Source organism: Pelophylax lessonae, assembly GCF_965119305.1.
Source record: "Pelophylax lessonae genome assembly, chromosome: 1".
In the NCBI taxonomy this organism is placed as follows: Eukaryota; Metazoa; Chordata; class Amphibia; order Anura; family Ranidae; genus Pelophylax; species Pelophylax lessonae.
Window position 1 is genome coordinate 730,782,463 of NC_138768.1, and position 16,349 is coordinate 730,798,811.

General features: G+C 38.4%; 1 protein-coding gene across 1 annotated transcript in view; it reads right to left on the reverse strand.

Annotated features, from left to right (window-relative positions):
- TUSC3 (tumor suppressor candidate 3) overlaps window positions 1–16,349 on the reverse strand; it is a 457,774-nt gene that overhangs the window by 101,375 nt on the left and 340,050 nt on the right. The window contains exons 5-6 of the mRNA XM_082244046.1: window positions 16,115–16,255; window positions 1,883–1,972 (exon numbers count right to left, since the gene is read on the reverse strand). Of these exons, the coding sequence (XP_082100172.1) occupies window positions 1,883–1,972; window positions 16,115–16,255 (231 nt within the window). The remainder of the gene's footprint in view (window positions 1–1,882; window positions 1,973–16,114; window positions 16,256–16,349) is intronic.

The window sequence follows — 16,349 nt, forward strand, 5'->3', positions numbered from 1 at the left end:
ACACTGTACAATCCAAATTGCAGACTAAGGCACACTACAGACAGTCGGAAAGCACACAAAGTAATATTTGCACTGTCCTGGGCCTACAATGCTATTTTTTAAAGACAGGAAAATAAAAGGCAGAAGGAATTTATATTTTAAAGGTTAATTGATGTTCCAAGCCTAAAAAAAAGCTAATGGGCCAATGTTAAAAGTACAGATTTAATTTAAATATGCTAGAATAGAAGTTTTGACTTGTTGATCAGAATGAGCATAATTTGATGTTGATGGGTAGAAAAAACATTTATTTGATTCAGTGACTTTTTAATATAGAATTGTGACTTTTGTCAAGCTAAATGTTGCTTAAAATATCAACAAATGTTTCAAATCATAAAAAATCAAAAACATTAGCAGCGTTCATCCAGTATGACAAACGCCGTGTGTCTTCAGAAATATAAAGTCCTATCCAGACCTGATGTTAGTAGAGACATCTAGTCCTCGTCCAGTCAATATGAGTGTACCTTCACCACACCTCGTGTGATCCGCTCCCCAATAGAGATTGCACTCACTAGATCTCCGAACGTCTTACGCCTTGTAATAACATCTCCTTATTCGTCTGAAGTCACAATGGATACAATATCTCTCCCATTTGAGTGTTGAGTGCTGTTGTAGTAGTCTTTTATATTGAGGTAGGATAGCGCATTCTACTGAGAGATTTCCAAGTTATAAAGAGAACCAGTTATTGCAGCAGGTTTTACCTAAAAGACTAGATTTCATTCTTCCCGGATATTGTCAAATTCGTGCCTTTCAGACAACTTCTATATGTCTAAAGAACCGGGCAGCATGTGAGTGTGTGAATAAAGGTGACAAGCCTATAACCTATGAAGCAGCCCACCATCCACACTTTTTTATCCATAGGAAAGGATGGCTGTCTCAACACTCAAAAGGGAGAGATATTGTATCCATTGTGACTTCAGATGAATAAGGAGATGTTAATACAAGGCGTAAGACATTCGGAGATCTGGTGAGTGCAATCTCTATTAGGGAGCGGATCACACGAGTTGTGGCGAAAGTACACTCATATTGACTGCACAAGGACTAGAAGGACTGGATGTCTATACTAACATCACGTCAAAAAAAAGGTTTCATGTTTATGTTGATAAAAACTTATGTCCTAATACTAAAAGTACTTCTGCAAAACTTAAGGCCCAACTCTAGGTTTTAGGAGCCCTTCACCTGCCCCCCCCCCTCTTTTTCATCCCCAAGCCCCCTACCTAAAACCCATTCTCACTATTACTTTTTTTTAATAAAATCTTTATAAAAGCCTAAATTCAGCAGTCTTCTGGCTCACACCAGAGGTCTTTCCTGTTCTTATGCAACGACGTGTGAGGGCCATTCTTTCCAGTAGTACTGTGAGCCCAGGTGGCATGATGACCCAGGGAGTATGTCAATGACAGCCTGAGCTTACTGCAAGTTGGTTAGATGACACATCACAATGAGCATCACATGAACCTGGAAAAGGACTAGCATTAGATGGAAGGGCAGAAAGTTTGTGGAGAGCTGCGCTCTGGAGGAAATTCGTTTTGCAGCCTAATCAAAGTTTCTTTTAATGTTTATGAGAGCTGAGCTGTATACTTTTTATAGGTATTGCTATAAAGCTGGAGTTGAAATTTATGTGAATGACTGCTCTATTTGTAAAACACAGTTATACCAAAGAGGATATATGGCCAGATTAATAAAGAAAGAGAGAATGTTCACTCAGTAAAGTGAAGCTGTGTTCACTTCAATAATCAAATCATGTGCAAGGTAACATCCTGTTTTTTCCCTGCTATTCTCTTGCTTGCAAATTGAAAATTCAACTGCTTTAAATGAATAAAAATTGAATGATTACAAAGTTACTCACCACTTGACCATTCTGTGGATTTTTATGTGCATAAGGTGGTCCACGTATATGATTCCACATCTGTCCAGAAGTCATAGCAAACACAACACACTAATGTGAATTGAAACAAAGAAAAGACAATGTGGGTGTTAATAAAACATTACTAAACATAACAAAAGAAAAATATGATAACCAGTGAAAAGGTGCTCCCAATGGTTAGAATGATGCTTTCGGTTGAACGTATATTAAAAATATTGCTTTACAGATTTATGTTTAATGTAGAACATAAGGAAACAACTTACACATGACAAGGCAGTAGATTGTTTTGCAATGATTAAAGTGGAGCTTGCATCAAAATCAAGAGTCAGCTTCCTTGTTAGACTCCAACCCTTCATAAAAAAGCACCAAAAAAAACTCTGGGGAAAAGATAAAAATATATACTTCCCCTACACTCCAGCTTCAGCAGCCTTCTGGCAAGATTGGGGAATTGCTAAGAACCCCTAATAAGATGGGCACCTCAGCTCTATGCAAGAGCATCCTTTCATGGATTGGAGATCCAAACCATTCCCATGATCTTGCCGTAAGGTTTTCTCACCCTCCCTTTTTTAATGCTTTTCTTTTATGTAGAAGACATTTTTTTTCTTGGAGGGGCAAGGGTCTAACAAGTAAGCACATTCTGATTCAAGGTCTACTTTAACATCAGAATTTAACTTTTTAGCAGTTACATATATGCATGCATTTTATATTGTGTCTAATATTTCTAAGAGACTAAAAGATGTGCATCTGTTAATTTCTTCCTGGTATATAGACGCAGACACAATGATGCATGCATCTGAAACTTTCTTCAGGGTATACAACATACACTTCTGCAAAGCAATTTGAGCTTAAAGCCAAAACTATGAAGAAAAAAAAGAACAGTAACAGAAGAGGTTCCAAATTTAAATTGCTCTACTATAATCAAGATTTGGTATTCACTTTTAAGTAGGGAGTATGGTAGATTTTAATTTTGGTGGGCTACATACTGTATCCTAATTAACCTTAGCATGAGCGTCTGCTCCCATACAGAAACACTGTGCTACAAATACAGTGCCATGAAATAGTATTTACACCCCTTAAAAGTTTCTACATTTTGTCATGTTGCAGCCAAAAACGTAAATGTATTTTATTAGGATTTTATGTAATTAAACCAACATAATGTGGCATATAATTGTGAAATGGTAGGAAAATGATAAATAGTTTTCAAATAAATATCTGAAAAGTGTGGTGTGCATTTGTATTCAGCCCCCTTTACTCTGATACCCTTAACTAAAATCTAGTGGAACCAATTGCCTTCAGAAGTTGCCTAATTAGTAAATAGAATCCGCCTGTGTGTGTAATTTAATCTCAGTATAAATACAGCTGTTCTGTGAAGCCATGAGAGTTTTGTTAGAGAACCTTAGTGAACAAACAGCTTCATGAAGGCCAAGGAACACATAAGACAGGTAAGGGATAAAGTTGTGGGGAGGTTTAAAGCAGGGTTAGCTTATAAAAAAATATCCCAAGCTTTGAACATCTCATGGAGCACTGTTCAATCCATCAGCCAAAAATGGAAAGCGTATGACACAACTCCAAACCTACCAAGACATGGTTTTTCCACCTAAACCGACAGGCCAGGCAAGGAGAGCATTAATCAGAGAAGCAGCCAAGAGGCCTATGGTAACTCTGGAGGAGCTGCAGAGATCCACAGCTCAGGAGGGGGAATCTGTCCACAGGACAACTACTACTCATGTATTCTACGAATCTTGCCTTAATGGAAGAGTGGCAAGAAGAAAATCATTGTTGAAAGAAAGTCATAAAAATCCAGTTTGCAGTTTGTGAGAAGCCACGTGGGGGACACAGAAAACATGTGGAAGAAGGTGTTCTGGTCAGATGAGACCAAAATTGAACTTTTTTGGCCTAAAAGAAAATGCTATGTGTGGTGGACAATGAACAATGCACATCACCAGGAACACGCCATCCATACCGTGAAACATGGTGGGGGCAGCATCATGTTGTGGGGATACTTTTCTTCAGCAGGTGCATGGAAGCTGGTCAGAGTGGATCTGAAGATGGATGGAGCCAAATGCAGGGCAATCTTAGAAGAAAACATGTTAGAGTCTGCAAAAGACTTGAGACTGGGGCAGAGGTTCACCTTCTAGCAGGACAATGACCCTAAACATACAGCCAGAGCTACAATGAAATGGTTTAGATAAAAACATATCCATGTGTTAGAATGGCCAAGTCAAAGTCCAGACCTAAATTCAATAAAGAATCTGTGAAAAGACTTGAAAATTGCTGTTTGAAGACGCTCTCCATCCATTCTGACAGAGCTTGAGCTATTTTGCAAAGAAGAATGGGCAAAAATGTCACTCTCTAGATGTGCAAAGCTGGTAGAGACATACCCAAAAAGACTTGCAGCTGTAATTGCAGCGAAAGGTGGTTCAACAAAGTATTGACTCATGGGGGCTGAATACAAATGCACGCCACACTTTTCACATATTTATTTGTAATAACATTTGAAAAGCATTTATCATTTTCCTTCCACTTCACAATTATGTGCCACATTGTGTTGGTCTGTCGTATAAAATCCCAATAAAACACATTTACATTTTTGGTTGTAACATGACATAATGTGGAAAATTTCAAGGTGTATGAATACTATTTCAAAGCACTGTATTGAACTCTGTAAAAGTTGTAAAGATCCATAAAAGATCATTTAAAGTATCACAAGCTTGGCGATATAGAATTACAAATCCTTGCCAAGTGAATAATAAGTTGACATACAAATTTTAGTGAAATAGTAAAATGTAATTTTATCTATATCATCTATTATGAACCATGCATTTATATATCATTATTGGCTATGAATTAAAGGGGCATATATTCGAAAGCAGCTTGTTCATAGAGTTTATTTAAAAAAAGGCAAAGTTAGTGCAGAAACTAGACAACACATTTAGGATCATTGATTCATCTTAGCCTTACACACACACAAAAGACTTTTCCTGTGGGACTGTGGTATGCTGTGTGCTCTAGTAAGAATTTAAAATTCAGATTATTTATTTTCAGTAGAGCTTTCTTCATATTTCTTGTTTTTTTTTATTCCTATGCAAAATAAATAAAAATAATTTGCAACATGAAACAGAAATTTCCCTTGACTACATTAACCTCCTGTGGTGTTGTTCCAGCTTTATGCACTGTGTGCAAGTTTACTAACTATTCAAGTGATACTAAATCATATGACAAGCATTGCGGGTGATGCGGCGTTCTATGCCTCAAAGCAATAAGGACATTTAGCCAGCTGAATGCCTAATTCAATTTAGCACATTTTCAAACAGAGCAACTAACCACAGTCACTTTTAATCTGGCCATGACCATAGGTCAGTGCAACAAATTTTTTTTGAAAGAAATTTAGGCAATGTACTAAATTCTTTTGATTCTAGCAGGCAATTAAAAGGCAGGAACCAAGATCTCAGCTATGCATTCCCTGCATCTGAAATGACCACACAACACCATTCCAGGGTTATTTCAGTAAAACTAACCTTTCTGTTAATTAAAAAATAAGGCTTACTGGTAATTGCATATCAAGCAAACTAATATTATGGCACCTTTTGGACATCCTAACACACTTTTTTGTGCGCTTAGAAAAGTTTTTTAGTTTTATTCAGGACATCTGCATACCATGTAATTGCAGTGAAATACAATTTTAATCTCTCAACATTCATCCACTAATACAAAAAAACTTGCACTTGGCTTCAGTGGGTGACTAAATACCAGCATGTTTCTTCATTTTCAAAAACTTGTGGCTTTTTGGGGTGTTCGCTTTGTAGAAAGAGGGCATTATGGGGGGTTTTGTACTGTCTTGCCATTTTAATTCAATATGTTTTATGCTAGAAAGAAAAGCAATTCTTTTTGCAGTCTCTTTTTCAGGGGGGCATCCCTCCCTCCCAGAACACTCTGATCAGTGCTCTCTGCCATAGGCTGAGAGTGCTAATCGGGAGTCGGTCGGCTGCTGATTTTCCAGCATGCATGTCCAACAGAAACTGTCTAAATGACAAACCCACATACACACGGGTCAAAATGTCGGCCTTTTTTTTTTTGAACTGGCAAATGTCTCCTGACATTCGACCCAAGTATACCCGGCTTAAGCCACTCTAAAGTGTAACAATCACCTTTACTTCTCGGAGACAATTTTATTTCCTGCCCTGTAAACTGGGAATTTTTAATTTCTCATTATCTTCTTTGGTATGGGTTCCCTCACCACACCCATGAGTTCTCCTGCCTTTGGAGCCTATGAGGGAGGACCTGGCCTGGCCTCCAATTGGAGGTATTTACATCATCACATGCAGTCATGTGGACACCAGAAGAAGGAACCCAGAAGTAAACAGAAAAAGAGAGAAGGATTGTCATATGATCTTGGCCACAAGTAGGTAAAACTGGCATTTGATATTTTTTTCCATGCTTGTGGTTAATTTGAGGGGGTGGCAAGGGGCATTTTCTAATAGCCTGGAGTTAGGCTGTAAGAGATGTGAAACACAGGTTGCCTGTACTAGCAATCAAATGATATTTTATTTAGGTTGAGTTAAGTATAAAGTTTCTAGCAATAAATATTTAATTGTGCATGCTACAGGCTCCATGTAAAGTTCTCAGTGCTATCTCACCTGCCTGTTTGCCAACTTACAATTGGAACTTACAATAGGCTAAGGAACTTCTCCTGCCACCATATGACTGTGCTCAGGCCAGACGACTAGCTGCTCAGATGCTGTGCATAGAGCATAGTGAGAGAAGAGGAGCTCACAAGGTTCCCATACCTGGTATCTCTTAGGGCTCTGCCTGGCAAGTGGACAGCGGGACAAACCAGCAGCATTGCAAGTATTAGTACCAGATGAAGTGTACTATAAAAAGAAACCTACAACTTTGCCCTGAATTGGGGAAAAATTACTTTAATGACTGAACATGCTGGGAGGATGACATGCCTATGGATCAATTTAAGGTACACTTTCAATTTCTTTTTTTTGATCAATTCAAACCTCAAGAAGCTCTTTTTTTATTTCATCTTTCATAGTGTATATTTTTCCAGCACCAATGAAAAATATTTACTCTAAAATGTATAGTATGCCCTGTAACATTCAATAATTTACCTTGTTTTATACATTCTGAAATTGACTTGTTAAAAAAAGGATAAAAATAAGGGCTTAAGTCACTTTAGGTAGATTTTCTTGCAGTGAAATAAATAGCTTTCTTGTGTTTATACAGTACATCAATTCCAATTTCCTACCTTTCAAGTGCATTGCTCTGAGAGTTTATTGCACCTTTCTAATGAAATGCAATTTCATGCAGGGATTGAGCATCTTGTTAATTTTGTTGACATTTGTATAGATTACATTTGTAGTAAATAAGCAAACATGAATATGCTTTACCGTGCATTCAGTAACTCATAGAAAAATACAGAAACTGCCAAGGCTGGGGCATGGCATAAAACAAAGCTTTGTGTTTGGCTTTCGTTCACACAAGCTCAGGTATAGACTTTTCAATAAAGGGGCTTGCTGATTAGAATGCAGAAAAGATGAATGAAGATTTCTATCTCACCAAAAGGAATTCACGAGTAATAAAAATTGGCATGTGGCAATGGGAAGGGCATAAATTTAGGCACAGGATAACATAGGACTGCTATTGAGTCAAGCAGCAAAGGGCCAATAACTGGCTGACTACATAATACTTAATCCAGGCAGTAAGATGCTTGGTAAATAATGCTGGTTAAAATTAATGTGTACGTAATTCATGTATCAGACAGTTATTGTGATTTATTATTGTTTCAGAATGGCCCAGGTATTAAAGTAGACCCTAAAAATGGACTTCACTAGATTGCTCCCTTTTGATTTTTGAAATATACCATTGAAAGCATTTTTTTTAGCTGTTTAATACGTGCAAAAACATAACAATTGATCCTGCCATAAATCTAGGTCTGTGCACTGTCCTGTGCATTTTGCCATCTTATCTTGCACAATTGTATCAGGAACTGTATTTGAACCTCAGAACACATTCCCAATGTTATGGAGAAGAGGAGAGTAAGTTTGGTGCTGTCGCCCTGAAACAGGAAGTGTGTTACTGGCAGGGTCGCCAGGTGAAAAAAGGAAAATATCGCCTGAAGAACATACATACAACTCCCTCCTCTAAGGACTGATAAGCTGCAATGTAATACACTTTTATTCTTGAATTTAGATACACTTTAATGACAATGATGCCTTTAAAGCAGAACTTGCAGTAAAAAAGCAGGCACTCCTATCACAAAAAAGTACACAGTGCAAAAAATCTGCCAAGTACACAGTCATTTTGGAACAGGAAGGTTCCATCCCCAAACTGTTCCCACAAAACTGGGAGCATAAAAATGTCTAAAATGTCTTGGTATGCTGATGCCTTAAGAATTCCCTTCACTAGAGCTAAGGGGCCAAGCCCAACCCCTGAAAAACAGCCCCATACAAATCCCCCATCCACAAATAGAATTTGAACCAGTGCACAAAGCAAGATCCATAAAGACGTGGATGAGCAAGTCTGGGGTGGAGGAACTTGACTGTCCTGCACAGAGTCCTTACCTCAACCTGATAGAACACCTTTGGGATGAATTCCAGCAGAGACTGTGAGCCAGGCCTTCTCGGTCAACATTAGCACCTGACCTCACAAATGCACTTCTGGAAGAATGGACAAACAATCCCATAGACACACTCCTAAACCTTGTGGACAGCCTTCCCAGAAGATTTGAAGCTGATACAGCTGCAAAGGGTGGGCCAAGTCAATATTGAACCCTACGGACTAAGACTGGGATGCCATTAAAGCTCATGTGTGTGCGTACAAAAGGTGCCCCAATACTTTTGGCAATATAGTGCATCTCTGGAGTGTTTTGCTAAGTGATTTTTATTGACATGGACCTCTGCCTATGCTTTTATCTTTATAGCCTAGATTTGAATCACCCAGGTTTGGGACATGTTTATTTGAATACACAAAAAACCCTATATTTGCATATATGTCTACAAATATATACATATGAACAAACACCTATGAATATAGACACCTGAACGCCTTCATCAAAGTCAAGATTCCCAGCTCTGGCCAAAGTGTATATATGGTGTTTAGTTTCAGTAAATTTATGTGTGACTGGATAGTTAGACAGAAAAAAGGCTACCTTGCACTTCTACACCTAGGGATTTATTTGCTCTGTCAAAGTTATTTACCTTCCATCTAAATAACCTCACAAAACAGACCAGAAAAAGATCTTGCAGAATGCATGTTCTTCAGCAGCAATTTACAGCATTATAGAATATTATTAGTAACAGCTGCTGTCATGAAAACTCTATGGATGAGCCAACCTCTTTAGCAGTGTGCTTGTGGCATTGACTGATGATGGCAGTTTTTGGTAATTGTAACACAAATGTGCACTGCTTTACCCTAATGTGTGTGTAATCCTTTCTTCCTTTTTATCTGATAGGGAAGCTACATTGCCAAACCTCCTGGGCTGACAGTCTTATAAACAATATGTCAGGGGACTTGACAGTGGACACTTCATTGTGCACAGATAATGGAGATGTTACCTTGCTGCGTTTCTGCTGTAGACCTGTTTTGGCTCAGAAAGATGTATGCACCTAAGTAAACTCATCAGTACTCGAGGAAATTTGTTGGAACTTGTGACCCTGAACTAATACCTAATAAGCACATTTTATGCATGCAAGGGACTGATATCCTTCAAACTGTTCTGAAGAAAAATAATTCTATGGTATATGTTTCTGTGATAGTACTCTATGACTAATAAGTCCATTAATTACCCTGAATAATAAAGGTAATTTCATTTGAAATACACTGAACAGCCTATTTAATGTAGGGAGCTTAACTGTTCAGATTAAATAATCTTGTTTACCAATGGCATATGGTTTTCACCATTAGACAGTGGAATTAAATGCAAAGTTTGAGGTAGTTGGCTCAATAAGGATAATTTATTTAAAGCTGTATTCTAGATAAAAAGGTTAAATGTATCACTAAAAACATATTTGTAAATTGTTTACGCTGCCAAAAGATTGGTAATTCTGATCAACTGGCCTTGAGATCTACGCACTTCTGCCCTGTCAGATTGGGGACCCACACAAAGGAGTCTGGTGACTTTACAACAAGAGAATAGTACTAGAGCCCTGTACCAAGAATGGAATAGTCGGACGCTGTGCTGAGAGGACTGTAGGTCATAATATGCAGTATCTGTAGAATAGCTTAAATATCCAAAAATTGTTTATTGTAGTTAAAATTGTTGATCCCTTTTGGAACAAATCATAATACACTCATTGATTCCTAAGTTTATCCATAGCTTCTAAGTTTTTAAAGTATTGCAGGATTAAACCTTGAATCTTCAAAGCATGTCTTAATTGCAGATATTTTTGGTCTCCTTTATATCCAGTACAAAGTTGTTGATACATTTTCAAGACGGAGTATAATTGTATAAGGCTGGATTCACAGCATGAGGTCCTGGGCGCACCTGTTCACCGATTCAGGTGCGAATTAGGTCTGCATTTCTGCCTAAATTTGCACCTGGACTGGAACCAAAGAGTAACAGGATCCTTTCCAAATGCAGACCGTGGCCGCCCTGGAGCTGTGTGAATCGGCTCTATTGAGAGCCGGTCACACTCTCCTGTCATGCAAATTGGATGCAGGTAAACCCACATCCAATTTGCATATATGTGAACCCTGCCTCAGGGCAGTAATCCCTCCCTTTTAGAAAATCCTTAAAGTTTTAAAATTTCCAAAATACTCTATTTGACCATAATGGCATGAATCTAGTATAGCCCGAAATACCCGTTTTTTTTTGTTTTTTTTTTTAAAGTAGACTGCCAAACCTTGTATATTAAATGTAATGTTGGATAAGTAAATTGATTAAAAGGTGGAATAGTAGAATCTAAAGCACAAACAATTGGCCACTACCCTTATCTATAACTGGCCTTTGCAGCAAGGAGCACATGGAAGGGCAACGCATGCAAAACTAAACCAAAGAAATTCCCAGCTCAACTTACCGACTAGACGACAGCCAACCCAATTATCAGTTAAAAACAGGGGTTTAGTTTGCACACATCTGCAAAGACATACGTAAGCTACAGCGTACTGTAAAGGCACCTCAGTATTTTCTGTAGTCCTAAGAGTTGCCCTTCCATGTGCTCCTTGCTGCAATAGGTGAGGGCAGTGGCCTGGCCATTTGTTTATACTGTTGAAATAATGGTGAGGGGATGCACTGCACCCCTTTAGTGCCATGGTGATATATGCGGGTGGGCTCCCATCAGGCGCAACTGCCCTCTGTTTATTCATTATAATGCATGTGCTTCTACTGTGGAGGCTCTCAAAACTTAGAGTTAGGACTACAGAAAATACTGGTGTGCCTTGATGGGGCTCTGTAGCTAATGCATGCATTTGCAAATCTGTGCAAACTAAACCCGTTTTTAGTGCATTTTAGAGCTGGGAATTTCTTTAGTAGAATCTAAAGCCAGGAAAGGATTACTGTTATGAAACAAATAGGTGGGTATATTGTAAAAAAATGCGTGTAAACCGCCAGCTTCCCACAGAAAGTGGCAGCTTTCACCATACCTTGCCTTGCCTTGGCATTTGAATTTATGAGTGAATGGTGACACATTTTGAAAGATATATTCTCTAGGATGTTTAGAGATAACTACCCCAAGACATTTGATTTTTGCATTAATTTTGCGTTTTGACACTACAAATGGGAGGGGGCCTGTAAAGGGTTCAGTACAAGCAGTATAGATTTATTCCAATATATCGTGAGACTAGAGAAGGTGGCAAACTTATTTATAGCAGCGTTTGTCTCAGCAGGGCTGCAAGGGGATTTATAGCGAATGAAAACAAAAGAGGTGATAGTGGACATTCTTGTCTGGTTCCAAGAAAAAAAAAAAACTGACACTCTCCCGTTGACTCGAACAGAAGCTCTAGGGCATGTATATAAAAGTTTAAACCAGTTGAGGTGTTACCAACACTGAAGCCCCTGAGCGTCTCCCATACATAACTCCATTCTATGCTGTCTAATGCCTTGACGACATCTAGACACAATAATGCTCTATTCACCAAATTATCAATCGGGATTTGGATACTTTAAAAAGTATGTCTTATATTTACAGCAGTCGAAGGGTTGGACATAAATCGAGTTTGGCCCGGATGAATAATAGATGTAATACCTTTATTCAAACTGTTGGCTAAAATTTTATCCAAAATCGTAATAACTGAATTAAGCAATTAAATTAGTCTGTAAGATTCTGGGGATAATAGATCCTTTTCTTTCTTGGGTAGTATTACAATAACGGCTTCCATCATGGACAGGGGGAGGCTACCAGTCAACAATGCTGCAATTAAGACGTATAAAAAAAGAGTCAAAAGTATATTGGGGTATTGTGTATAAACTTCATTTGGGAGCCCATCCCTCCAAGGAGCATTCCATTTACAAAGGGATACCACAGCAGCCTCAAGCTCCTCCATGGTTATAGAAGCATCCAACAGCTTTCCAATGTAAATACAGTGGAAATATTAATATCATCTAGAAATTGAGACAAGTCAGCACTAATATAGGTTGCCCTGGATCTGTAAAGCTCCTGTTAGGAAGACTGCTAGGACATCCTCAGAAGCAGTAAAGTTGCCCACTCACTGATAATATTGCAGTTATGAACTAAAATCAGGCAGGCTCCTGCGCTAATAAATCAGGTCCTGCTTCCAACTACTGTGTACAAAGTGACGCAATCAACAAATGATGCCGCAGCTTTAAAAATAAATCAATATACAAAAGTGATCAAAATATACACTAGCTGCGCAAAAAATCTACATAAATATGTGTGTGCATTCAAACACTGTGCAATAAATCAAGAGTAAAATGACCAGCAAAAGTAACTTCCACTGTGAAAAATCATTAAACCATAATAAACAAGTGAAAAATAGTCAGTTTCCAATGTGTGTCACTCCAGTGGGTGAAACATTATATATAATATAAGCAGTTCTCATCCACTAGTGCAGTGTTCACAGATCATTAAAGAATAGGGATAATAGGATGACCAGATGAAATTCCGTTGTGTGCTGATTAAAGAGACACTAGAGCGATCCACCACCTCCGTGCTGCACGCCCCTCAGCCCAGCAACTCACCCCAGCTATTTGCCTTCCATTCTCATGGAAAAGGCCATCTGCCCATATCAATCAGGACAAGGGTAACACCGACACTCCTTTGATTAGGCAATCCTCTCTTGTTCATATATGAAAGAGAACAAAAAGGGCCCACTAGTGTAATAAAGTTTATACTCTTTATTAAAATCAATTATCCTCCAATATTGCACGTACAGTTAACATATCTTGTAAAGCACATAGTAGCATATAGAAGGGGATTGGGGTGCTCACGTGGGCTCTGGTGTTGTCCGCGATGATATCCTGGACAGCCCGAGAGACACCGCTGTTCACCACTGTTCACCCGATCAATCCATTGGTACGTCGTGTGGCCAAAGGGATCCCCCTTTGATAAAGTCAGAAAGTGACGAAATGTTAGGGGCGTGGCCACACAACGTACCAGTGGGTCGATCGGGTGAATGGTAGTGAACAGCGGTGTCTCTTGGGCTGTCCAGGATATCATCGCGGACAACACCAGAGCCCACGTGAGCACGCCAATCCCCTTCTATATGATACTATGTGCTTTACAAGATATGTTAACTGTACGTGCAATATTAGAGGATGATTGATTTTAATAAAGGTTATAAACGTTATTACACTAGTGGGGCCCTTTTTGTTCTCTTTCATATATGAGCAAGAGAGGATTGCCTAATCAAAGGAGTGTCGGTGTTACCCTTGTCCTGATTGCCACAGTGGGATATCTATGCACAGATGGCCTTTTCCATGAGAAAGGAAGGCAAATAGCTAGGGTGAGTTGCTGGGCTGAGGGGCGTGCAGCACGGAGGTGGTGGATCTCTATGGTGTCTCTTTAATCAGCACACAACAGAATTTCATCTGGTCATCCTATTATCACTATTCTTTAATGATTTGTGAACACTGCACTAGTGGATGAGAACTGTTTATATTATATATCATTTTTCACCCATTGGAGTGACACACAGTGGAAACAGACTATTTTTCACTTGTTTATTATGGTTTAATGATTTTTTACAGTGGAAGTTACTTTTGCTGGTCATTTTACTCTTGATTCATTTCACAGTGTTTGAATGCACACACATATTTATATATAGTTTTTTGTGCGGCTAGTGGGATATTTTGATCACTATTGAATATTGCAGTTATATAAGCGGTATTAGTTTGTGAACGGCAATAGCAGCCAGAAGTTTACCTGCCCTCTCCCCTTCTGCTTTGAAGATTCAAGGTTTGACTTCAGCGGTCTCCTTTTACTCTGTTCCTGCTTTTGATAGCATAGTCAGAGCAGACGCTACAGAGAACCTTATTACTAAGGGCTATACGCGATTACTATCTGAAATGATCTGGCGTTACTGTTCCATGTAGGCAAAGATGGGAGGCAAAGATCGATGTGACTCTGGGGGATGTATGAGACCAAATATTACAGCATGTAAAGCTTGCTTCAATATCTCCTACTCATAGAGTACCTAAATTTTGAATTGTGTATAAGGTTTACTGTACACTGGAGTTGTTGCACAGGGTAGGCAGAAGAAAAACTCTGAATGTGCAAGATGCGCTCAATCACCTGGCTCCTTTATGCACCTCTTTTGGAAATGTATAAAGCTATTTTGGTATTGGCCAGACGTGCTGGACTTGCTACACTCTGTATAGGATACCAGGCTGACTTTAGACCCTATTTTATGTCTCTTGGGCTATGCGTATCCTAATTGTATGGATCGTGATCAATTAGTGGCTATTATGAGATCGTTCTTTATAGCACGTAAGTTGATAGCCTCTTGCTAGGTTTCACTTAATCCTCCTACCTTGATGGACTGGATTTGGGAAATGGATAAATATGTAATGTATGAAGAACATACTTATGGCCAACACAACTCTCCTTGGAAGTTTGAAAGAATCTTGAAAGATGCATTGATGCATTGTGTTCTAACTTTGATTTACAGTAAATCTTTAAACATTAGGGGTGATTTTTGTTTTTTTTTTTTTTGCTTTTTTGGGGGCGGGGAGGCTGTAAAAGATTAATATTTAACCTATTTTCTGAATATTTCTGAATACTTCTGAATATTCCTGAAAATTTTGGAATATTTTGGAATATTTCTGAATCAAAGATTTTCAAGTAATCTGTGACTATTATGGGAAAACAAGATGTGGTTGTTTAAATTGATGATTTGACCTTGATCTCTGTTGGTGTTGTCTATTTGTTATAACATTTTCAAAAATAAAGTCTGAATTAAAAAAAAAAGTACTGCAGGATCAACTCAATATTAATGATAGGAATAAAGAATGTCATGGATGTATTTTTTATTGCAGAGGGGTCCTGAGATCTCACTCTAAGTTTCACTTCTGAGTCCAATTCCTGCTACTGCTCATAGTCTGTGCCCTGGCCTTTGTCTAAAGATCTTTTGCAGGCTTACGCATGTATTTGCAAATGTGTGCAACTAAACCCCTGTTTTTAACGCATACTGTTAGACAGGTGAATTGGGTTGGTCGCTGGCTGGTTGGTAAGTTGTAACTGGAAATTTCTTAGTTTTTTTTTTGATTTACGAAGACCTTTCCATTCTCACACAATACTGCTGGTCCTGGAGGATTAAGCACTCAGAACTCAGGGGTAGTGGAGGAGAGTCAAAAAAACATCCCTGATTCACATACTCACTATTCTTTGTGAATCATTTCCCAGAGTTCCCCTTAAGATGCCGGTCTAAGACTCATTTTACAAGGGAAATTGGTTGTAGCCACATGATGTTAATAGAGTTAAGACAAGGATATAACGCTAAAATATTATTAAAGAATACATACCACACGCTACAGTGCACTTCACAGCTGTTTGCCTTCCTGCTTTGTAAAATGTGAATGTTTCTGTTATAAATGCCTTTAAAACTTTAAAATGTCTTTCATAACAGTTTCTTTGGTGAATTAACAAGTACATTGAAAGAATGGTCTAATGGATTTTGCCCTCTTCAATGACCGGGTTGGAATATGAATTAGTGAATGTCAGTCTTTTAAATAATATTATACAAATCATGTACAGAAAATGACAATCCTTTTACACAAAAGAAAACATTGAAGTTAGAAACAGAAATACTCACAAGAGCTGCCATGGCCCAGCCTGTCTTATTGTAGATGAATTCCAAGTTATTTCTTCTCAAATAAAGCAAACCTCCGACCAGGGATACAAGTAAAGCCAGAGCTATTGTGCCAGAATAATTAGGTGGCCTGAACACACGGATCTGTTACAAAGAAAGCAAACATGAATCGCTAATTAGAAATACATTCTTAAAAGAAACTGTTTCTATTCAAAGTCTGTTAATACACTTCAATATA